Consider the following 25125-nt stretch of genomic DNA (forward strand, 5'->3'; position numbering starts at 1 on the left):
GGTGTGGTGAGGGCAAGCACAGGTGTGGTGAGGGCAAGCACAGGTGGGTGAGGGCGAGCACAGGTGGGTGAGGGCGAGCGCAGGTGGGTGAGGGCAAGCTTGTTCTCCATACACATGTGAAGATAAGGTGCACAGGGGCCATCTCAGCATTGAGCAGAGGGACTCAGTCGAGGCCAACCAGACCTGTGGGCGGAGCGCAATTTCCAGTCTCCAGAATCCACAGCCATGAACTCTGCTGTTTAAAGGCTACCCGGTGGCTGGCATTTTGTCACAGCAGCTTCTTGGCTTTCCCACTGGATTCACTGGTAAGCGACTCTGCTGACGTGTGCGGGGAGACACCCACTGGGTTGCTGAGAGGAAGGACTGATACGCACTTCTGAGCCAGTGTTTAGTGAACAACTGAATGAGTGTCTCTTTGCTGTGAATAGTTACCTATACTTCCTGTACTGTTTGGCCAAACTCTTGTACTCTGGATCTTCCTAGAATGGGTTGTGCCTACACAATGCATATTACAAGTGTTCCCTCCTCATCATCCCCTCTTTCTAATACTCCCCTTTAGTTACACGGAAAAAGGGAGACTGTGATGCCCATTCCCACTATACAATGGGGACTTTAAGAAAGCTTTAAAGATGGCGTTTTTGGTATGGACCCAGAACACCATGAGACGGTTCTTCTGCATAGACTAAGGTCTGTTGGGCAAAATTCCAGGGTCCTTGTGAAAGCTGGTGGACGGCATCAGTAACAAGCTGGTGAGCAGGGCAGCAGCTCCTAGGTGTCAGTTTTTAAAACCCTGCTCTTAGGGGTACCTAGGTCTGGTGCGATTAGCCAGCACTGGCATGGATCTCATAAAAACCTGATCACACTTTGACGATGACATTGTCACTGGCAGGGCAATCGCAGCATAGGATCTGTGAAAACGTCAAACATTGTCTTACCCTCAAAGGCGACTTTTCCAAGATGTTGAGAATAACTATCAATTTGCTCTTTGTAACATTTAACCAGAGCCAATTTCCACTCTTCTGGCACACTGAACTAAAAAGAAAAAAATAAAGAGGCAACGTCCTGTCTGGTGGGCCCCCATGTGGCTTTTCTCCCCCTCCCCAGTCTCAACACCCAGGCTTGTGCCCTTTCCTGCCTTCCAACAAGGTCCTCACACATAGTGGCCTGCCTGCCACTCCAGTGTGACATTTACTGCATCTCCACAGCAGGTTTCCTCCCAGCAGCTGGCTCAGGAGGCCAGGTTGGCTGGGCACTGTGCAGAGCCACAGGATGCAGAATGCCACCAGAGAAACATACCATGTTGAACAGCATGCCTAACTCCGTCCACACCTGGATCATGGTGGCAGGAGCCAGGACAATACAACAGCTGACGGTCCTCAAACTTACCCCCATCTTTCAAAAGCTTGTTGTGACTGATTTTAGTAACTTCTCCTTTAAAGGAGATTTTCATCATCCAAGAAAACAAGGCGATTTGTGTGACTGCTCTTGATACACCACTTGGGGAACAGTGCCCAACAGGAATGGGCCCATGTTCCCAGTGTTTTGACTTTGCTTCCACTCGCCAGCAGGGAACATTCATCTGCAGGTGAGGGGCACGGCTCCTAAGCAGCTGGAGGGCCTCTTGATCATCAAAGGCGATGGAGACCACACAATCACCCTGTTGTGGCTAATCAGCCAGCGAAGCCCCGGTGATGATGAAGCATTGTGCAGACTCTCAGAAATAATCACCTCCTTCCCCTCACAGTTCCAGGAAACCTCCTCTCCATCTGGGCTCCTGAGACAGTGGTGTAAACCTCAGCGGGCAAGTGTAAAGTGCAGGAGGTGTTAGCGAACGCGGTGGGTCTACAGCCGGTGGCCCAGTGTTAATGTCCATTCTGCACACTGGAAAAAAAGTCTATGAGTTTCACGTGTGTCCCAAGGAGAAACCCAACTCTGCAGAAGCACAACACATGCCACAATAAGAAGCACTGTAAAGAGATCTTCCACGTCTGCTCCCCAAAAGTGAAAAAGCACAGTCCGCTGAAGTACAATACTAGGGTCAACCCCTCTCAGCATCAGGGTCTACAGCAGTGGCAAGGCAGACTCTAATGCTACTCGTGTATCGATGTCCCAAATTGTTCCAGAAAGAATTTAAGTTAGCCAACAGGCCAATGTGAAATATGGCCGTGTGAGATGAACTGAAGGTGGTCAGGACATCACACCACACCAGAGGGTGAAAGGTGCCTAGGGCCCCCCTGGGCCTGCACCCACTCCAGGCAGGGAGCAGCCTCTGCTCACAGACTTCACCCAGGAGGGAGTGGTCTGGACGGCTCCCGCCCTGCGGCTGTATGCCACGGCCCTGTGCAGGTAGGTTCCCCTCTGATCACAGACTTCACCCAGGAGGCTGTATGCCGAGGCCCTGTCCGAGTAGGCTCCTCTTACGGTGGCAGCAGGCACGGGAACCACCTCACTGCAAAGGGAGCAGGGAAGGAAGGTCTGCCACTTATTTCTGATGAGTAAAGTCAGGTGGCACTGAGTGTCAAAGAGAGGCTGTGGCAGCCCATGAGCTTAGAGAAGAAACAGCATTGGCCATTCCAAATCACCCCACTCACAGGACTGCAGGGCCTGAAGAGAAATGGCCAGCCCACGCTGACAGCACAAGCAGTTGCATGTCCGAAGAGGGGGTGCAGGCCCAGGCCTAACTATGCTGCCTTTCCCAGAGCAAATGCACACTGACCCCAGAAGTGACTCCAGAGTGCATGGGGCAGGCCAGGCACAGTGCTGCCTGCCTATGATCCCAGCCACTCGGGAGGCTGAGGCAGGTCTCCTCCTGGCAAGACTGAGGCCAGCCTGGACAACCTGTTGAGTCCCTACCTCAAAACAAGAGAGCTGAGGATGTGTCTCAGTGGCAATAATCCCTGAATTTGTTTGCCAGTCAACCCCCCAAAAACAAAGAGTGCAGAGGAGAAACATGCTAGAAAATAACGAAGCTTATTATCTTCCAAATAAGCAGCTCCCCCAGGAAGCTCAGCTGGTTCATATTTACATTTTGAAAAGGACTAGCTAGAGGACACTGGACACTCTGAGACCATTCTGATAGATAAATCAACATAGCCAGCAACCAAAACAACTTTCAGATCACAGGTGACGACGGTCACAAATGGCTCCTTCTAGAAGCCCTTTTAGCTGGGATGCAACGAGGTGCTTCTGAAGTCCTGGGTCGGAATGCCCACCACCAGTCCCAGCACCCCAACGCAGAATGCACAAGCCCAAGTACATTCTCCTTGGTGCTGAGGACCCAGCCTGGAGCCAGCCTCCCTCTGTGCCCAGAGCTGTCCTGGGTGCTGAGGACCCAGCCTGGAGTCAGCCTCCCTCTGTGCCCAGAGCTGTCCTGGGTGCTGAGGACCCAGCCTGGAGCCAGCCTCCCTCTGTGCCCAGAGCTGTCCTGGGTGCTGAGGACTCAGCCTGGAGTGCGCCTCTCTCTGTGCCTGGTGCTGTCCTTGGTGCTGAGGACTCAGCCTGGAGTGCGCCTCTCTCTGTGCCTGGTGCTGTCCTTGGTGCTGAGGACGAGGCCTGGGACAGGGCTCCTCTATATCTGGTGCCGTCCTTGTTGTTGACAACAAGGTCTGGAGCCCACCTCCCTCTGTGCCCAGTGCTGTCTTTGATGCTGAGGACTGGGGCCCATCTTCCTTTGTGCCTGGCACTGTCCTTGGTGCTGAGGATGCAGTCTTGAGTCCAGGTCTCCTCCTGGCACTGTCCTCTGTGACCGAACCCACCTACTCTGTGCCTGGAGTTGCACTTGGTGCTGGCCTTCCATATCCGCTGGGGCGTGCCACCCAATGTGCTGAGTGCTGTCCTCAGGCTGAGGACACAGCCTAGAGCCCTTCTCCCTGTGTCTTGAGCTCTCTGGCCTGGCATTGTCCTGGGTGCCTGAACCAGCCTCCTCTGCACCCGGTGCTGTCCTTGGTGCCCATAAGGTGGCTTAGAGCCCGGCTCTCTTGCCTGTCTTCCCTGAAGATGGAGCCCTGAGCCTGACCGAGTTGGCGTTTCAGAGGAAGCTGGGACTCCACAGAGAACATCACCCTCGAGTGGGAACAGAAGTGGGAACACCAAGCAGAGATGGCAGCCATGAGGATGAAGCCCCCGTGACGTCGGGCATTCATGGTGGATGGGTAGGCCCTTGATTCTTTAGAGGACACTCAAGCTGAGCACCAGAGGTCTTTTCACAGTGGGAGCTGCTGGCAATCACTCTGTCAACCCTGTCTGTTGGGGGGCTGAAAACAGCATGAGGGGTGTCCTAGGTCAGGACTGAATGCTGCTCCCCAACAAATGGATGCTGAAATGGCTGAGGACAGATGCCCCCAACACTTCCCCTTGGGGGAGACAGGGAGGGCACACCCCAAGCCAGCAGGGCATATGACCTGAGGCGGGGAGACCTGGTGGATGGAGCATGGGAACTAGGTAGCTTTCCTGCATGCTCTCCGACAGCCAGCAACATTGTTCAGGAAAGTCTAAGGGCCTCTCCTAGCGATTCTCAGTGTCGACTGATAAGCCAAAAGGAAAGCATGCCCCTGATCACTGTGTCCAGCCCCCAATGGATCCATCACACTTGTGACTTAAATTTTCAAAACTAAAATTTCTTGTCTAATAAAACCTGGAAATCACTGAAGATTCTTCAAAGAATAACCCTGACTACACCCAGTGTTGGTGAGGACACAGGCTGGTCCTCGTGCACTGTGGGGGACATCAAATATCCCTGGTGACACTCAGTGCTGTTGAGGACAGTCCTTGTGCATTGCAGGGAACATTGAATATCCCTGACCACACCCAGTGCTGGCGAGGACAGAGGCTGGTCCACATGCACAACAGCGAGACATCAAATGTGCAGTCACTCTGGGAAAGAAGTACCCTTTCTTAAGAACCCATGGCACTATGGCAGAGCCAGTCGGCAAGGGCAATGAGTGCTGGCACTGACTGCGGCTTTACACGTGATGGACCCAGCATCCTCCAGCAGGTTCGGGTAGACAGACGGTGGTGCATGGTACCAGGGAATACTCCTCAGCAACAAAAGGAAACTGGTTATTAGTCAACACACACAACAACTCCAGGGAATTAAAAAAGTCAGTATCAAGGTTACACAGTGCATAACTTCACTTTATAATCTTCTAGAAATGACCAAATTAGGGATGAAGCACAGAATAGCGCTTGCAGATATTAAAGAAGGAAGGACCCGTGGGCGAGCTGCTCTAGACTGTTCTGGAGGCTCCCACGCAAGCACGAGAACCCACGCAGGGCTGGCAAAAGGTGCAGAGCCTACGTGCAGGTGGAGGCCTCTCACTGCTGCCACAGGTACCAAGGAGACCGGTGGAGGGCGTACAGGGTTTGTGCTCTCCCTACAACTGCTGCTGAATCTGCAATGACCTCAATGTGAAACACTCAAAACAGACACACGGGGAAAAATATGCACTGATGTTCTAGATGACAGAGAAGAGCTCAAGAAATGCTTTGAACAACAGCGGCAAAGTCAGAACAGATAGCACTCCAGTGACTCTGAGAACAGCCGACTGTGTTTAAACACCACAACCACTTCACAACAAGCCTCCCTTTCATGGTAGGTGTGCATGGTGCAGTTTAGTGTCCCAAGCTAATATTCAGCATTCGGTTCCTGACAAGGTGTGCGTGCGCGCGCACACACCCACACCCACACCCACAGACACAGCCTGCTCTCTGGATGTCATCTGACAGGTGCGTGCACAAGGTAGGCAGCCAGGAAAGCAGCCTGATGGCTCCACAGCCCCTCCTGAGCCCACCACCTCTGCTCTCATGGTCCTCCCTGAGCAACTTCTGGCCCACCTGGGGCTTGTCTGCTCCCACACCACTGTGCCTCCAGGGACGAGGGACACACACAATGTGCATGCTTATAGACACCTACACAAATGTCTGCTTGCTGGGCAATGTGGCCACTGAATGTGGGACTCTGGATGGAGCTGTGAGACGTGCACAGGGAATCTAAAGGTGGGCAGCCAAGTGACAGCACGAAAGCAACTGCTCCTGGGGCCTCAGGACTCACCAGCCACCAACTCCGCAAGGTCGGGCATGAGGTGAATACTCAAGGCAGCTCTCTAACAAGGAAGAACCACGGAGCAGGCGGAAGCAAAACCACGGTAAAATCAAATCCTCCTCAGTGATATGGGGCCTCCTGAGCTCAGACTGCCTGACTGTGCACTGCTCCAAAACCTTGTCAAGGACCAGGCCTCGCAATGGAGCCTGGACCAACACTCAGCCCTGTCTGAGTGTCACCTCAGGACACTCAGTCCTCGAGCAGTCTGACTCGCAGCTTCCTCTAGGGCTCTGGCACACAGCTCATTAGTACTCATCACCACAGCTTCCTGCCCACGACACTCTGAGTCTCCCCTGGAGACAGGGACTCCTCGAGGCCAGGTCCCGGAACTCTCACCTGCTGTCCCTAGAGCCTAGGAGGGCGCATGCAGCAGATGCTTAGTAATAAGCATGTTATGGGTTGAATCTGTTTCACTGGCACAGCTATGACAGAAGCAAGCGTAGAGAGGTACAGGCCTCCTTCCGGATGCATGAGAGTGCACACACATACACACACATCCAAGTTTCGCTGTACTAAGCAAAGTAATCACGGTCACTATAAATACCCATAACGTTATGCCCCAGAGTCCCTCCTGGAAATCATGGCCTCTAATGTTATCATGGCTTCAGCACCATCAGAGACCAGCCATGACTGCTGTGCAAAGACGCCTCTGGAGTGGCTAGGTGAGTGGACACAGCCAACCTCTGACTACACAGGCAGCAACTGGCCAAAAAGCCTCTACAAATGGCAGTCACATCTCCTGTCGCCTGACACACCAAGGGACTGATGGGGAAAACAAAGCTGAAGACGCAGAGACAACAGAAGGCCTAGGACATGGTAAACCAGGCACACAGCCTTCACGCAAAGGCCATGGGAAGAGAGCTGGCTGCCCTCGGCGTGAGGCACGACCTGTGGAAAGCGCTGCACAGGGCAGGCTGATTCTGTCAGGTGACTGTGGGCAACACTGCTTAGACCAAGAGGAAAAGAAGAGACACAGGCTCTGCACCATGCATATGGTGAGCTTCCAGAAGCAAGGTTAATCTAGAACACAACAAGGACCCCCCACACACACTAAAAACAAACAAACAAACAAAAACAAATGGAGGCACAGCGTCTGTGAGTGCAGGTGGTGCCTGCGCAGAATGAGGCCCTGAGCAGCGTGCAGGCTCGTCCTGGGCCTATGCCACGTGCAGCACCCTACCAGGCCACATTGCCATGGGCTGTGTCGTCCAGGTGACAGAGCAGCTCCAGGGTCTGGGCGGTGCTTGCAGAGTCGTCGGGGGACTCCTGGCTTCCGGACTCCAGCTCCTTGGGCATCCTCCACACAGCAGCACGTGCCTGGACTCGGCTGTCGGAGGCTGAGCAACAGAGGAGAAAGTCAGCAGGGTGTCTGCAGACAGCACAGCGCACTTACACGGCCGCGGCTGCCCCGTCTGCTGGGCAGGCGGCAGCAGCTCCAGGCGCCGCCCAGAGACAGCAGCAGTGAGCCCACCTTGTCCTTGATTTAAAGCCTGCATTGTGGTTCAAAAAAAATTTAATTTCCTCAAAATCAATTTCCTCCCACTGTTTTCCAACGGCTCTGCAAAATAGGAGCCAAACAAGGGATGCGGAAACCTTCAGCAGGCATGCAGCTCGTGTCTGGGGGGCACTAAACAGGTCTCTCTGCTCACGGCTTTCGGGGCCTCCTAACAGGTGCTGGGCCCGTGAGATGTCTGGAAACGCTGCCACGCCTGGGCCTGCCCAGTTCACCCGAGGTGCTGAGCATCTGGCTCAGAGGGCAAGGCCACTCAGAGATGCCTCAGGCTGAAGACAGACACCCCATTCGCGCCCCGGCAGCCAGCAGAGAGCAGCCCCACACCTGCAGCCCCTCCATGACGTCCCCCCACCACCACTAACACGGTGTCCTCACGGCTCTGCCTCCAGTGGCCCCGCAGCCTGCTTGCTCAGCCTTTCACTCCTCAGGGCCCAGGGACCTGGCTTTCCCAGCGGCCCCTGAAAAGCCACTGGGCGAGCAAGCTGAGAAGGGCCGGGGCCAGCACTTGGCCCCCAGAAAGTTCTCAGTGTGTCCAAGTTCTACAAAACCAGATGGAACACGAGATTCCTAGACAGAGACCGTTCTGCATTCTGCTTTCCATTTAATTTTAAATTGCAAATGTGCCTACACCTTCCTTTCTCTTTTAAAGACCACCTCAATGATCAGGTCCAAATATTAAGCAATCAAGTAGCATCAAGTGAAGACCACGACACACCCTGTCGGATGTCAGAAGAAAACGCACCTGGCAGTGTCTTTCCCTACACAGGAACGAAGACACCACGCGGGCCCCGCGCAGGGAGGAGGCCTCAGGAGTGTGAAAGCACGCCACCCACCTAGTTTGGATGGTCGCTCACCTCGACACCACAGGTGAGCCACAGGTATCCATAGCAGTGGACACGAGGACAGCACACGAGGCCTCCTGGCTGCCATCTCCATCCACAGTCAAACACCAGCCTGCAGGAGGGCCCCAGTGCTCCTCTCGCACGCTCGGTTAGTGTTGAGAAAACACGGAACTCTCTCTTAGAGGGAATCCCACAGAGAGCGGTGTGCCCACACGGTAACGCTAACACCTCTGCCAACTAGGGGAAGGCGAGGCCCAGTGCCTTCCGCTTCCATCTCCACAGACGTCCATTTCCTGCTGAGACGCGTGGCCACGCAGCACCCCTGCAGAGCCCCGGGGTGCCAGGAGAAGGCCCAAAGGGAGCCGGCAGCTCTACCTGGGAGAGCAGGGGAGCCCTGGAGCGCTGACCCAGCCGAGGGGCCCACTCGGCCGCCTTCCTAAGGGTCAGAGACAGACGCCCCACCTGAGGCATGGAGGACTACGGACCCCAGAAGAAAGGGAAGCACCAGGACCACGGCGGCAGGGGGAGAAAATGGCCGTTCTGTGATAGACCAGCCTGTGGCCGACGTCCCTGGCCCAGGCCCTGTGCTGGAGGACTCTGCCCAGCTACATTCCAGAACTGCCTGCTCATGCAACTCCTTGACCACTTCCTGTGATCACAAAGGCTAAAACACTCCAATCGCTGCCTCCCTTCAAAGTCTGCCTCAGGTAGGAGGCCCAAGTGACACGCTGGACGTCTAAGAGGCTTCACCCCTGTCCATGCACATCACCACCTGCCACACTGGAGGTCATTACCTCGACAGTGTGGGGTCAGCAATGTTATGAAACAAATGTGAGCTGTCCCCCCAAAGCGCATGTGAGACAATGCATTAAATCTCAAAGGTGAAACGGCTGGTCTGAGCCCCTTAACTTAGTCAGCACGTTAGTCCACCTGGAGGGGTTAACTGGGCGGTGACTGGAACAGGTGGGGTGTGCCTCTGGGGTTTATATTTTGTCCCTAATGAGCCAAGAGTAGTCTCTTCCTGCTTCCTGTCATGTCCTGAGCTGCTTTCTTCCACCACACTCTTCTGCCACCGTGTTCTGCCTCACCTTGGAGCCAGAGTAATGCAGTCAGATGTCTATGGACCCAGACCTCTGAAACCATGAATCCCAAATAGACTTCTCCTCCTCTAAAATTGTTCTTGTTTGGTCTTTTGGCCACAGCAGCAAAAAAGTTGACTACAACAGCCACTGAGCAACCAAAGGCAACACCACAACAAACGCACACCCCCACCAGGGGCTCCCCAAAGCCCCCGGAACAGGCCAAAGAGGAGCTAAAGACATAACCCACCAGGAGAGGAGAGAGAAGGAAACTTTCAAAGCTGGAAAGCAAGTGGTCCAGAGCCCAAAGATTTAGCACACCCAAGAAAATGGACTCCTGGCACAGCACAGGTAAAGCTTAAAACACAGTCCTCTCGTCCACGGCCCACACAGGCAAAGATATGCTGTGCCCCGCTACGTGTAGAGAGCTGGCCACAAAATACGGCAAAAAATCACAACACAAATAATTTTAAAAAGCGAGGGTGTGATGCCTCTGCGACCTTAAGGTCCTGCCTCCACACTCGAAGTAGATAGTGAGCCCACGGTTTTTATTTTTATATGGTGGATACACAAAGGCTTTTCCATAGAATGTTCTTTACCCAGTAAGGCAGGGGGTGGGCTGTCCAAGCCCGAAGGGTAACGCCCAACTCTGGAGCTATAGAGCAGCCTCCATGGCCAAATAAGACTAAAGTCACGTGCTTTGCGTAATAAGCCACAGAATGACTTGCAATGGCAGACCAAACCTCCTTAGCTTCAAGGCCAAGTAGAGGCTTTGCAAACAGCTCAGAGGTGGCCCCCCCACAGTCCCCTGATCTTGGACCCATTCAGTGGTCATCTCTGTGGCCCACACACGTAAAATGCGAATGACACACTGGGCAGCTTTTGACATGTCCGTCCTGGGTCTGTGGCCATGGAAGGTCAAGGGGAAGCCTCTTGGGATGTGGGCACACACGCCTACTCCAGGGATCAAGGAGATGGAGGGGCATGGCTTGGATCACTTCACACTGGCCTCTGCAGAAGGGCAGCAGGCCCTAGACAATGACTGTAGACTACACTAAGATTCACAAAGCAGGAGGCCTGCTCACAGATGTGGCACCAGATGTGGACTCAAAGCAGACTCACAGCCTCTAGAACATGATGTCTGCACACTGTCTCCAGAAGCACCTGCCCACCCCAGTGAAGAATCAGGTCAGGAGCCACCTGTGTGCACAGCAGAGGAAACCAGCCCACAGGCTGCTGTGGAGCCAGGGCAGCTCCCCTCCTCCAGTCACACCAGAGTCCAGAGGCTCCTGGACACCCCGGGAGCACCACTTGACCCAGTGCACCGATGACGGCACACTGCCTGGGCAGCAGAAGGGTGCAAGAGGCAGGCTGTCGAGACTCAGGGACCTGCCACTCCAGCGAGGTTCAAGGGAAGAGCAGGACATATGAGCGAGAAACCAACGGTGCTGCGTCACACCCACCCAGGAGGTGTGGTGCCCAGTTAGCCTCCTCGCACTGCAGGTGATGCCCCTAAGACACTGGGATCCACCCAGCATGAGAGGCTGAGTGGCCCTGTCATGAGTTCAGCTGGGGAGGAGGCAGCTAGCCTCACCTTGGGGTCACACTACCTCAGGACCCTGCTACCATGGAAGGTGTCGATGGCAAAAGCGCGCAGCGCAATGCTGCAGGAATGCCATGCTATCTCCAGCAGAGAGACTCCATGTGAGAACCAGCTCTGCCATGCTGCTGGGCCCTGACAGGCAGAACCCTGACCCCGGGCCACTCACAAGTCATGCCCAGTCATACCAACCAGGTCATGGAGTCAGACAGTCAGCAGCTATCCACTATAAAGACAGAGCACCCAGGACACAGCCAGGAAGACCAGGAGTGGAGGGGTGGCACAGAAGTACTGAGTAGGTACCTAGATGACACAGGACCCAGCAGCACCCCAAGACCACTTGTGGACCTTGTATTCCTTGCTGAAGGAGAAAGAAGAGGCTGGGCCAGCTTATGGATGGGAGGGCACAGCACAGAGGCACAAGCCAGAGAGGGGCAGCAGCCCTCCAACAGCCACATTCTAGAGAGGGTGCCTGGGAGCCACGGTGTGAGAAGACGGTGCCAGGCGCAGGCCATAAGCACTGCACAGACCATCTTTGTAGCACACAAGGCACGAGGCACACACTCAAGGGTGTGTCCAGTGGCCTGGCTGGCTGGTCAGCACACTAGAAAGAAAAAGACTGAAAGAATGGAGACCCACAGGGCCAGCTGGGGTCACGGGGACACCCAGGCCTCATCTACCTTAGAAATGGAGAGTTCCTTCTCCCCTGAACAGACAGCCACAAGTGTGAGCACACAACCAGGGAAGCCGCTGTATGATGGGAGCACAAAGGAGCAGGCCCCAACCACAGGACTCATGCCCACCACAGTTCCCCCCGAGGCTGTGGGGCCAACAGAGCCATGGACTGTCCAGCACGGGCACCTCCTGTTGCAGCACATACACAGAAGTAGGTACTCGTGCATAGCTTTGTGCCCCCCAGCAGATGGTGGTGTGGTACAAGGAGCTTTATTTTTAATTAATGAAAACTATGTATTTATAGTGTATTAACAAGACATGGAGCCAGCAACACACACTGTGCCTGACATACTTATTTTGTTGTTGCTGCTGCTGTTGTGAAAAACACCTAAAATTATCTCTCACCAATTTCCAGGCACACAATACACTGGTATGAACCCCAGTTACCAGGAGGCACCCGAGGAACTTACCTGGAACTCACTCCTTATGGCTGGCTCCCCGCTGACCAACCTCTCCCCTGTGCCCAGGCTGACTCTGTCCCTGGTGACAACCACTATCCCCCTACTCTGTGAGCTGATCTCAGCTTCCATATCCAGGTGAGATGATGAAGAGCTCCCAGGCCCAACTCACTGCACTCAGCATGAGGTCCTCAGGGTTCATCCCAGTTGTCACAAGTAACAGGCTGAAGATCCAAGGTACACCTCTCTTTCCTTATCCGTCCTGGAGAATGTCCCCACCGTACCTATGTACCACGTGTTCTTTATCTGTCCATCACCAATGGAAACGTTGGTAGATTCTGTATCGGGTTGTCTTCAAGTCACATGCCCTGAATGAACTGCGTAAGTAAAGAAAGGAAGGGCTGGGCTGCAGCTCAGGGTGTGGCGCTTGCCTAACAAGGGTGAGGCACTGGGCTCGATCCTTGGCGCCAATAAAAACAAGTAAATAAAATAAAGGTCAAACTCCTTTTTAAAAAGCTAATGAATGAAAACCAGGAAGCCAGGAAACACTGTAGGGACACGTTCAAGAACAGAGTAAAAAAAGGACGTTCCTCCTGGCTGGGACAGATCAGGTCAAGGATGGTGGACACAGACCTATCTTGACACTTTGCAAAATACTAATCAATCAATGTATTTTTCTAAAAATCAGTTAATAAAAAGAAAAAAAAACTTTAAGGAATATCTAATATGTTAAATTTTTATTTAGGTTTTCTGACTGCCAAGAAATTAGGTCCTATGATGTAACTGCCTGTCCTCAACTAACAGTACAGTGACTAGGAGCCTCCAGAGGCCAGGGCCCAAGGCCTCTGTATAAAACCACGCCTAATACAATTTTCTTTCCAGAGCTTGCTCTGAAAATCTGGTGAGTGCAAAGTGAGTTCAAAGTCCCACACTGAAAACTGTAAACATGAGACATTACCTGAAACCAGAACACTGGAGTGCTCTGCACACAGGAGGCACCCGCTGAACACCCTGACCCCAGAGCCGCCCATGGCTACAAAACTGGATGAGCAGAGGCACCCTGGCTCTGAGGACTGTGGCAGGCATTATTGGCAACTCCAATCCTCAGAAGCGGTTGAAGCTCAAGATAAACAGCACCAAGTGAGAACCAGGGGGTATGCCCTCGGAGATGTACAAACTGGCTCTGAAGCTCAAGATTTCCATGCTGTGTGAACTACAGCAGAGCTTTCAATGCACACCCAGCAGATATCAAAGAAACCAAGGCATTTTAAAAAGAAAAACCCACTTTAGAAGGAAAACACTGTAATAGCCAGGGCGGCATTCGCCTTTCATCTCTGTTTTTAAGACTGCCAAGAAATTAGGTCCTATGATGTAACTGTCTGTCCTGAATTAACAGTACAGTGACTAGGAGCCCCCAGAGGGCAGGGCCCAAGGGCTCTGTATAAAACCACGCCTAAAGCACAAAGCACAGGCTCTGCCTGAAGCCACGGCCACAGCATGGGGCGCAGGCTCAGAGAGAAACCATGCCCACGGCAAAATCATGGGCTCTGTATGAAACCACACCATGGCACATAGCACAGGCTCCCTACAAAACCAAGTCTACAGCATAAAGCTCAGGCTCCATGTAAAAACAAGCCATAGCACAGGGCATAGGCCTGTATAAACCAAGCCCCGGTATTGAGCACAGGCTCTGTACAAAGTCAGGTCTATGGCACAAAGCACAGGCTCTGCATGAAGCCCAGCCACAGGACAAAGTGCAGGCCCTGTTTAAAACAGCACAAAGCCCAGCGCCCCTGCACAACACCCCCCAAGCTGACAGAGGCCCAGAGCCACAAGACGGCTGAGCTGGGAAGAGCTCAGATATCACGCTGCAGGAACCCAGCCTCTCCATTTTACTAATGAGGAAACTGAGGCCCAGTGAAGTTAACTGACTTTTCCAAGTTCACATGGCTCATTAGCCCCAGAGTCGGGAATGAAATGAAGCCTCTCGACTCTGTAACAGTCCACTGCGTTGAAGGAGAAAATACCAAGTTGTATCTTTAAGGCCAATTTGATGTGTCTATCTATTTTAACGTGTAACACAAGAGCTAAAGGCACTTAATGAGATAAAAAGATAATCAGGGCAAAATGAATGGAAGAGGCATACTTGAGGCGGCCAACTGTGCCATGGAGTGTACCGCTTGCTGGAAGGGATTACGGAGTGAAGGCTTAGAGGACTGAAAGGAGATTAGAGCCTTTGAGCCTGAATAGCAGCTGCAGTCAGCTTGCTAAAGGGCTAACAATGCCCTGGCTGGGGGACATAATCTGATCCCCAGCTGGAGGAGCAGGTATCCACAGGCTCTGCCACATAATGAGCACATTAGGCATCTGAGGGCTATTTTTAGAGACTGTAGCCATCTCCCTGCATCTGGCACAGGCTGAGCAGGTGAAAGAGGCAGAATCAAGCTCCACTAAGCAATCACCTGATGCAGGTATAACCTGGCGTACACAACAGGGTGTCTGAGGAGCCATGCCTAAAATACTTTTCCATACTGGCCTTTTAAATGCTTCAGAGATAATGCTGTGCACGGGTTACACAGCTCAAGTCTGCAGGATGCAAATACTAACGGCTAAAGGGGACAAAGGTGACTGAAGGAACTGAGGATGGTGTCAGGGCTGCCACCTCACAGTACTATCATCTCTGTGTAGGTGGAGGTGAAGGGGCACCACACCTCTGGGAGGCTCTACAGGCGAGGTGGCAGGAGCATGGGCACCTGCTTTCCAGAAGGACAGGCCAAGATGCGGAGCATGAGACAGCAGAGGAACACGTGCACGTCAAGGTCCTTCAATCCAGTGTGTACCATCTGACCTACCCCCAGGAAAACTCAAGAATGGCTGACCCTAGCAACCACAGGGCAGCCACAGCCTCTCACTCAGTTCTCCATCTGACACGGTGTCCGTAGGCAAAGGGACCTATCCAGACGTGTGAGAATGCAGCACAGACTCCAAACAGCACACAACCCCGTGGCTCAACCCACGGCCACAGTGGTCAAATGGGACAATGGTGCCAAGGTCCAAGTCCAGCTCACAGGGAGCCCAAGGGTTACATATCCAACCTGCAATTACTCCCCAGTTCCTGAATGGACATTGATATGGATGGGTCTGGCATCTATCAAAGTTTGCCAGGAACATTTTTTAAAGAACCAAATGAAGTGTCTAGAAATAGAAAATTACAATTGTTGAAATAAAAAATTTCAGCTGGTATTAGAAATGCCCAATGAGAATTAATTGCTTGGAATAAAAATGTGAAGAAAGATGCAGCAGAGACAGAAAACCAGAAGGGATGAGGCAGTACGTGAGGTGGCACAGGACAAAGTGCAGGCTCTGTTTAAAACAGCACAAAGCTCAGCGCCCCTGCACAACACCCACCCCCCAGCTGACAGAGGCCCAGAGCCACAAAAAAAACAGAGGATACATAATTTCTTAAGAGGTGGGATACATAATTTCTTAAGGGTTGATACTTGGGAATTTTCCAGAATTAAAGAAAAATTATGTACACTAGCTCTCTGAATTAGGAAGCAGGACTATTTATAAGCATGATTGAAATTAAATTAAAGCCAAATACGCTTCCCAATACGTCATAGAAAAATGTAGGACCTTGAGATCAAGACAAAGCATGCAAGGCGGTCAGCATTCTGACCAGGCCTGAGGATGACCTCTGTAGAGAATGAAGGGATTGGAGCACAGTGAAACGAACTGCCCGCCAAGAACCGCACACTGGATGGACAATCACCCAGAGCAGGCCTTCCAAACAAGCCAACCCTGAGTTTGTGTGCGGAAGCAGCTCCAGGAGTGGCCCCAGAAGAAAGGCCTCAAGTTACAGCCAAGCAGCTGAGAAAACAGGTGGCAAAACTCTAGGAAAAACACCTACCTACAGATCATACCCATGCTGCTGATCATGGTGTTTAACTTGGTATTGATAAAAGGTTCAAAGATGAAACCTAAAAACAGGCCAAGAGAGTATCAAGATGGGAGGGGTGGAGGGAGATCAGCGCTCGACGGGAGACCACGAATACTGAGAGCAGCCCACCTTCAAGAGGAGCCACTGAAGAGCAGAAAAAGACACCTGCCTTCTACAATGCTAGAGGGGAGCAGGGCAAGAACAAGATTCACAACCACTGGGAAAAACAGGAAAACCAGGGGTGGTGGCGCACGCCCGTGATCTCAGCACCCTGGGAGGAGAAACCAGGAAAGACAAAAACAAAACTGAACAAAACACACAAAATGTGAGAAATTATTCCAAAAGACCGGAAACAATAACTGTAATGAACTGATTCATCAACTAGCAACTGTCAGATCACATTTTAAAATATCAGCAAAACATTGTTTCCAAGAGCTATCCCCAAAATTTAAGGATGTAGAAAGAGAAAACAATAGAAAAAGACCCAGGCACAGTGGCACACTCCTGTAATTCCAGCAACTAGGAGGCTGAGCAGGAGGATCACAAATTCAAGGCCAGCCTTGGCAACTTAGGAAGACCCTGTCTCAAAAGAAAATAAAAAGGGCTCAGGATGTGGCTCAGTGGTAAAGTGCCCTGGGCTCAATCCCCAGTTCCAGGGTAAAATAGAAAATAGAAAATTATACACTGAACAACAAGACTAAGCTAACTTCACCATGTTAATATTAGCCAAAATAGACTGTAAGGCAAAAGGAGCCAAGGTCACTACTTAATACAAGTTTCAGAAAGATACAGAAATCCTTAACTTACATGTACTTAATAAAACTGTACCAAAATATATAAAGAAAAATTTAATAGAACAAGGGAAAATAGAGAAGTCTACTTATAGTAGGAGACTTCAGTATTCTCAATAACTGAATGCCAGTAGAGAAATATTTTAAATGTTAAGCTTTTAAGAGTTGAATGCAATTAATTTTTCTCAATCATAAATGGAACATATAAAAATTAACCATCTATTAGAGCAGAAAAAGACTCTCAATATAAGAATACATATAAAACAACCATATTTTAATTTTCACTAATGTTCCAAACAGGGAGAAAAGACTGAACATCAACCTCGTAATTTCTGAAAAGCCACAAAAGATTAAGAAAGGCTGAATCCTTACAAGAACACCTTCTGTGAAGGTCACAGGAAACTCACGGCTTGGTGTAAAAAGCCAGAATTGAACCCGTGTTGAAACCAGGTAATGCAAATGCTGTGTTGACTTAACTCGGCCAGCTGCCAAAGACGATGGACATGAGCAAGGTCATTCCAGCTCAGTGGACAACACCACTGCCTGAGGGGACTCAATGATGTGCCCAAGGTCCACAGCAGTGGCAGCAGAGAACAGAAAACCAGCCCTGACCAAAAGCCCGGAGCATCTAACCTGTGCTCCTGACCCAAGTCAAGAAACACACAGGAATCCCCAAAATAGTAGTGTGAGCAAAATCAGGGCCCAATAAAGTAAAGAAGCCATTCACTGTTGTGGGCACAGCTGCCACATACACGTTTCCAAGACAGATGTACTCCATTTTTCAAAGATTGCCATTTAGGGTAAAAATTGACCAGAAGCAGATTGTCTACTTTAATATTGTTGCAAAGGGTAGATGAGAGTTTCTAAAAAGTCTTCTTTGATGGTTTGCAGACAACTTCATCATCTATCTGACACACCGAAAATTCACCTAGAGAGGGGACGTGGGCCTACAATAAGCAGGCACTGACTATCGAGCGAGCCCTTCCTTCGTGGAAGACACTGCTTCATAAGTGTTTATTCTTATATAATGGCTGTCCTCCTAAAAAATCCAAAGCAAAACTGCTTTTCTAGAGTGACAGAGGGCCAGACCACCACCTTCGCTCTGCAGCAACTAGCAGCCTTGGGCCACTTAGCACGAGACACACTGAGGGTCTGGTGACACAGCAGTCCAAGACTGTGGCCAGCCCCCACTCCAGGCCTCCCCATCAACTGGCTCTGCCAAGGTGTGAAGATGCTGCGCTCTCCTCCCACAGTGTGGCGGGCACTCTGAAGGTCTACACCAGGCTCACAGGTTTGTTCACCACAGGATGCCGTTTTCACCCCGTGTGCGTGTGCTTCGACGACCAGAGCGTAAGCACAAGCAGTGGTCAAAACAACAGCCTGTGTATTAGGCGAAAACGTTCTGCCCACACTGAGCTTCGGAAGCTCTCTGAAGTGCACTTCATGCTTTGAGCAATACCTTAAGCGGTGAGTCTGGATCACCCAGGACGCAAGAAGAATATGAGAGGCAGCAGAGTGAGCACCGTGGTGACACAGGAGAGTCACAAGAAGAATCACCAATTTCCCAAAGAGGACATGCTGCTCCTCGTAGGGCAGGTACCCACCAAAACCTGACCCCAGGACCTCGCTGCCGCCAGCCGAGGTCGCTCCTGCCAGCCCTTCACGCCCTAAGTGTGCGTTTCTGTGAATGCTCCAGAAAGCTGTGGTGAAGGCAAGCCACTGCAGCGTCCTACCTGCTTGAAGTTAGAAGCAGCAGCTCAGCCCTGGGGCAGGGCAGGCATGGAAACACAGGTGTTCACACCCAAGCCCACACAAGCATCTCTGTTCTTCCACTAAGAAACGAAGACCAGAAACGGTGCTCAATGGGAACAGTTCATAGAAGAAGGCAGGAACAGAAGAGGGAGACTGACTCGGGGAATGCCCTGACCCTCATCACAGACGGGCAGCATTAAAACTGTAACAAGTGGCAGAGGCAGAACCACTTTGCAGACATACAGCACCGACTTTGTGCCAATCACATGCTCTACATGCTCTGCCAATATTCAAATGTACTGAAGCCAGGACCCTGTGAGGTGGGAATGGCCTCCCTCAGGTGTTTCTCTGGTTCTTCTTCATTAACTGGTCAGCCAAAGTCTGCCCCCAGCCAGGCCTGGCCCTCACACAACCCACCCTGACCTTGCTACTGTGAAGCCCCGATGAGCCCTGACCCTCTGTGAACACCACGACTCCTCTGTGGGCCTCAGGCGTGCTGTGAAGACAGAGAAGCCCAGACACGAGGCACACTCTAAGTGTGGGCTCTCCCTCACAGGACGCCGAGCAAGCGGCCTTCTCCTCCTCGTCCCTCTGGTTCTCAGACGGTGCTTCCCTGAGACTCACAATCAGACAGGCAGAAAGTCGGGATTGGAGCAGGGAGTGCAGCCCGTCCACTCTGCATCAACATTCCAGGCTTGGAGAAACACCCCTCCCTGCCGCCCTCTCTGCTCACCACTGAGAACACCAGAGACACACCTGAAGCTGAACCTCACCCAGGTTCTGTCCCATACCAGCCTCCCAAGTCACTTCCAAGACAGGACTCCAGGCCCTAGTGACAAGCCCCAGAAGGGTCCAGAGGAGTCCTGCACTGACAGTGAGACGCAGGCAAGTCGCAGGCCACTGTCAGGGGCTATCTGCCGTTTCCCGTCCTGACGCGCCGACTAATACCCCATTCCACATTGCCTCACAGGCCATGGGGGGTGGTGCTGCTGCCCTTCCTCCAGGCCACTGCTTGCCTGCTTGAGCAAGAGAAGTGTGCCTTCTGCACCCCCGCCCCCTGGCCAACTCTAGTGGAGCATCCTTAATCCAGGCCCTTTGCTCCCCAGATATGCAGCGCACCTGGCCGGGAGCAGGTCAGGAGATGGCCAGCTCCCACCAAGGAGAGGTACAGCAGTGCTACAACTCTGCCTTTCCTGTCCTCCTGACTGGCACCCCTCCTGCCTGGCCTGGCTGCCTCCACTGGAGGCTTCTCTTACAACCATTTTATAAAGTGGTGGGGTGCCAGGCTCTCTTCCCAAGCCTGCTCCAGGGACCCCAAACTATTAGAAAGATTGGCTCAATTCTACAACCAACTGCAGGCAGATTTCAGATACCTCCAGAGGATAAAGCACTCAGAGGGCATAAGTTGCGGGGTTTCTATTCGCGACTAAAAGGGTCAGGGGTCACTCCAGTTGAACTGGGCTGACTGGGCTGCGCAAAATAACCACACAAGAGACACAAATACCTTTTCCTTTGGGGTCACTGTGACGGCTCCTCTGACCTTAAGGGTCCGCAGGAAGAGAGAGAGCGCGAGAACATGCACTGAGCCCTTTTATTGAGGAGAAGCTATTCAAATGAGGCAAGGGGTCAGGTTTCAGGGGGCTGAGTCTATCTTCATGGTGTCCACTGTCAGCAGGTTGACTGACACCTGGGTAGGCCACACCCAAGGGCATAGTAAGAGAAGGGGACACACATAAGGGTACTTCCATGGAAGATTCTATCCTAAACAGGGCAAGGGGTTATATTACAAAGGAACGGGGGAGCGTAGCTTCACCCATGGGGCTGTAGCAAGACACACCCATGCACGAGACACCAACCCTCGCACCCAAGAAGGGTGGGGAAAGCTTGTCACATTTCTGCGACTGAGCGCCTCAGCACCCAGCCGGGGAGTGTGACTCAGTCACATGCAAGGTTGGTCTCCCACACACAAGCGTGTCCCCTGTGCCAGTGGCTGGGTGGCTGGGTAACTGGGCCTAAGGAAAGGCCTTGCCCAGGCACAGGTTCCACCAGCTTCATCTCTAGCAAATCAAGCACGTTGGCACCTAAAGAAAAAAATCAGTGTCGATCCAGGCGTCCACCTGCATGCCACATGAGCAACTCTATTTGATACCGTGCAAAGAACAGTGACACTGGCTAGACCTCAAACCGCTAGCTTTCTGGACAGTGACCCATCTGTGTTCCTGTGAAAGCAGAGAAAAGGTTGATCTAGCAGCCTGGGCTGAAGCAGAGATGGCACATACCAGTCTACAACATGAGGCCTGAACAACGTAGTGCCCCACCCAGCACTGCCCTGTCGGAATTAACACCCCGCGCAAACCAGGACAAAACTGCCACACCTCCTGTGAACAGCTGACCTGTAGACTTGTGTTGACAAGCTTGGGACTCTACTCTGCCCAGGCTGAAGCAACAGAACACCCTCCTACAAAAATATCCAATCAACACAATTTTCACACACGAACAGTCTTCTCGGCAAACACTGGGCAGAGAGGGCTAGGAGCAAGCTGTTTTGTCGGCCCAAAAAGGGAGTCTGGGGCAGCTGCCAAGGGGGTCCATGTGGCTGTGAAGGAAGCAAAGAGAATTCGGGGTGCCACTTACTAGCTATGCAGCCTTGACAAATGATTATTCAAGGTCCTAAACCTCAGTCCCTAAAGTGCCTAAAGTGCCCTCATCTTCTGAAGAATCTGAAAAGATTAAATAAGATGTAAAACGAACACACTTAAGAGAGGCCTCTGGACAGGCAGCACCAGCGTGGGTTTAGAGGAGACATGGGTCAGGCACCGATGATCTGTGAGGTCTGGCAGCAGCAGCCCCTGGTCTGTGGAACTGAGTCGACATGCGGAACTTAGAAGGGAAGGCACGATCCACACCGCGCTGAAACGGGAAGCAGAGACCCACAATGCCAGGGCTCACTAAGTGCCATGCTGGCAATAAACAGCTTCTCTCTTCTATCAGTATCTCTGGCTAGAAAACACAACAGGGTATCATCTTGCTTATGAGCCATCCTGGTGCTACCTGCAGTTCTTCAGCTAAACCGCAGCGATGAGCTTTTTGTAAGTACAGAAAGAAGAAATCTAAGTTCCAACTGCATGCAATATGATGCACCTTGATTTGCCATCTTTAGTAACCACCTTAAAGCAGGGAAGCGAAGTGATGGTTCACTCCTTTCTAGGTCTCAATCTGTGGTGGAGAGGTCAGGCTCCGCTACAACCACAGCACACTTTGTCCCCTGGGGCATTCTTGTGCTGTCATTCACTTCCTTGGAGAGTTCATGTAGCCTCAACACGGTCACACATCAACCCAGTTCCTGCGGATCCTGAGCCCGGGCTCTGGACCTCTGCCTGGCCCCTCCCTCCTGCTGCCTCCTCTGCACCGTCTCAGTACTGACAGAGCCAGCAGACATGGTGCCTGCAAAGAAACCCTCTGACCCCGTGGCAGGACGGGGAAGGGGACTGTGGAAGGACTGCATGGCGCTGAGCTGGCGTCATCCCCCAGCTCACTCTCATCCTATTCGTACCTGTGCCTGGGTGAGTGCTCTGGTGTAATGTGACACATCTTGCCTGCTGAAGGCCAGCAGGGCCACCAGGAGTGTGCCTGTGGGACAGCTCAGAGCCCTGAGCTGACAAGCTGTCTCTGCGTCCTGGGCAAGTGCTGATGTGATTAGAGCCACAGCACCGAGCTTGCTTGGTCTGGGGAAGCTCTGAGGAGACCCTTGTCTCTATGTCACGTGCAAGCACTCCTCTGATCCAAGTCACAGCAAGCAAGTCCTTTGGTCTGGGGGAAGTGCTGTCCTTTATTTCCATGAAAGACCACAGCATGGCTTCCACAAACAAGGCTCCTTGAATGCACAGCACGCAGTGGGGCACAGCCGGAGTGGCACCAGACATGCCTTAAGGGCATCTGGGCAGAAGGCTCCTTTCAGCCCCACACATGGGACTGGGAAGCGGCACACCCAGGGCAGAATTTCCGAGGACACGCCGCTGTGCTGCTGTGCAGTCTCTTCTGGCTCCCGGTGACCTCCCGCTGCCCCTCCTAAGAGCCACCTACATAGCCGCTGCTAGACACCCCTCCTCCCCATGGTCTCCCTCCTGTCCCAGGCTCCTGCTCAGGTGCTGTGCACACACAGAGACTGTCTCCCCACCATCCCCCAGGACCAGCTGGGGGTGCCTGACCCATAACACCAATGCTGTGGATCCACCACACCAGCACCCTGTCCTTGCCTTTGTGGTATGACAAATGACACATTTCAGTCCACCAGTGATCATGGCTCAGCTCACACTTATTATTGCAAAAATCTACTCAAAAACTTGAAAACCAGGAAAATTAGATTTTCACTTTTACACAAAAGTGCATTCTGGCTTGGGGTCTGCTCCAACTTCTGAGCAACCCCTGTGAGGCTGGATATCTCCAGTGGAAGAGGGAGGGGGTTAGGAACAGTCCTGAGGGTCAGAGGAGTTCAACCTGAGAAGCAGTGAGAGGTAGGCTAGACCCAGCCAGGCGAGGCACCTGGGATGTTTAGGTCCTTTTATTTTCAATTTTTATTTTTAGCTTTTTTATTAATTAATTTAATTAAGTATATATGACAGCAGAATGCATTTTGATGTATTGCACACAATTGTAGCACAACTTTACATTTCTCTGGTTGTACATGATGTAGCATCACACCATATGTGCAGTCATACATGTACCTAGGGTAATGATGTCCTTCTCATTCCACCATCTTTCCTGCCCCCATACCCCTTTCCCATCTCTCCCTCCCCTTGGCCCCATCAAAGTTTCTCCATTTTTCTCATGCCCGCCCCCCAATTATAGATCAGCATCCATTTACCAGAGAAAACATTTGGCTTTTGGGTTTTGGGGAATGGCTTACTTTGCTTAGCATGATATTCTCCAACTCCATCCATTTATGTGCAAATGCCGTAATTTTATTCTCTTTTAATGCTAAGTAATATTCCATTGTGTATTTATAACACAGTTACTTTATCCATTCATCTATTGAAGGGCATCTAGGTTATTTCCACAGTTTAGCTATTGTGAATTGAGCTGGTATGAACATTGATGTGGCTGCCTTACTAAAGATGCTGATTTTAAGTCCTTTGGGTATAGACCGAGGAGTGGGATAGCTGGGTCAAGTGATGGCTCCATTCCCAGTTTTCTAAAGATACTGGAGATACTGCTTTCCATATTGGCTGCACCAATTTGCAGTCCCACCAGCAGTGTATGAGTGTGCCTCTTCCATACATCCTCGCCAACACTTCTTGTTGTCTGTATTCCTGATAGCTGCCACTCTGACTGGAGGGAGATGAAACCTTAGAGTGGTTTTGATTTGCATTTCTCTTAAGCAAGGGAAAACAAAATGCAGGGACAGGGAGAGGCCACCAGAGGGGAACAACTCAGGGACAAAGGGAAAGGATGAGGGCGGGCCAGCAGTGCAGACCCATCACCAAACAGCAGGTGAGGCCAGCATGCCACATGGCAGGGCAACCCCAGTGAGTCACAGAGACAGCCCTTTGGAGGGCCAGTTCCAAAATGCCAGGAAGTTCACTGCTGCATGTTCAATGCAGAGTGGGTCTTGTTTTTACCTGAGCAACTGCCCAAATTAAAACTCTTCTGAAACTTGATTCCAAATAACATTTTCAAATATATTGGATTCATTTCAAATTCCTATAAGTGGATTTAAAAGAGCAAAAAACAGAAACAACAAATACTTTAAAAGAAATGAGGGGCTGAGCATATAGCTCAGAGGTATGCATGAGCCCTGGGTTCAAATCCCAGCACCACAAAAACAGATCAAGAAAGAAAGGGAAGACATGAGAGGCTAACCCGGGTCAGAAGACCTAGGCTGGAGGCTCGAGTGTGAGACAGAAGGCCCACTGGGATCCGGAATGCGCCAAGGTGCCCAGCCTGACAAGGAGACTTTTGTAGTCAGTACAAAACAAGTAACTGATGGGAACCAGTAGGTGCAGCCTGGCTGGAGAGGCCCATCAAAGACCCAATGAGAAAGTTCACGAAAATCCTAGACTAACTGGCAAACACCAGTTTCACTCAGTTGCCTTCCCAGGACCCTCTGGCCACCCACCTCCAACCTTCTGTGCCCTGCTGGGCAAAGCCTGACTGTGTAGCAGCACTGGGCCCCCCACACCTCCAGCAGACCGCCCCTCCCATGGCAGAAGAGGCCTGAATGGGCAGCTCATGCACAGGCCTGAAGACCACGCTGGACCCTACTGACGCTGCTCTGATGAGCCCGTGCTCACTGGCCTTCCATCTGGAGCCGGCCAGGCATTTCCTCTTTTCTCTCCCCTCTCCTCCCCGATCTGAGCACATGGAGCCACCCCCACT

General features: G+C 51.9%; 1 protein-coding gene across 1 annotated transcript in view; it reads right to left on the minus strand.

Annotated features, from left to right (window-relative positions):
• Eipr1 (EARP complex and GARP complex interacting protein 1) overlaps positions 1–25125 on the minus strand; it is a 114236-nt gene that overhangs the window by 41199 nt on the left and 47912 nt on the right. Inside the window, exon 4 of the mRNA XM_027937777.2 lies at positions 7281–7437. Within this exon, the coding sequence (XP_027793578.1) occupies positions 7281–7437 (157 nt within the window). The remainder of the gene's footprint in view (positions 1–7280; positions 7438–25125) is intronic.

Source organism: Marmota flaviventris, chromosome 14 (genome assembly GCF_047511675.1).
Source record: "Marmota flaviventris isolate mMarFla1 chromosome 14, mMarFla1.hap1, whole genome shotgun sequence".
In the NCBI taxonomy this organism is placed as follows: Eukaryota; Metazoa; Chordata; class Mammalia; order Rodentia; family Sciuridae; genus Marmota; species Marmota flaviventris.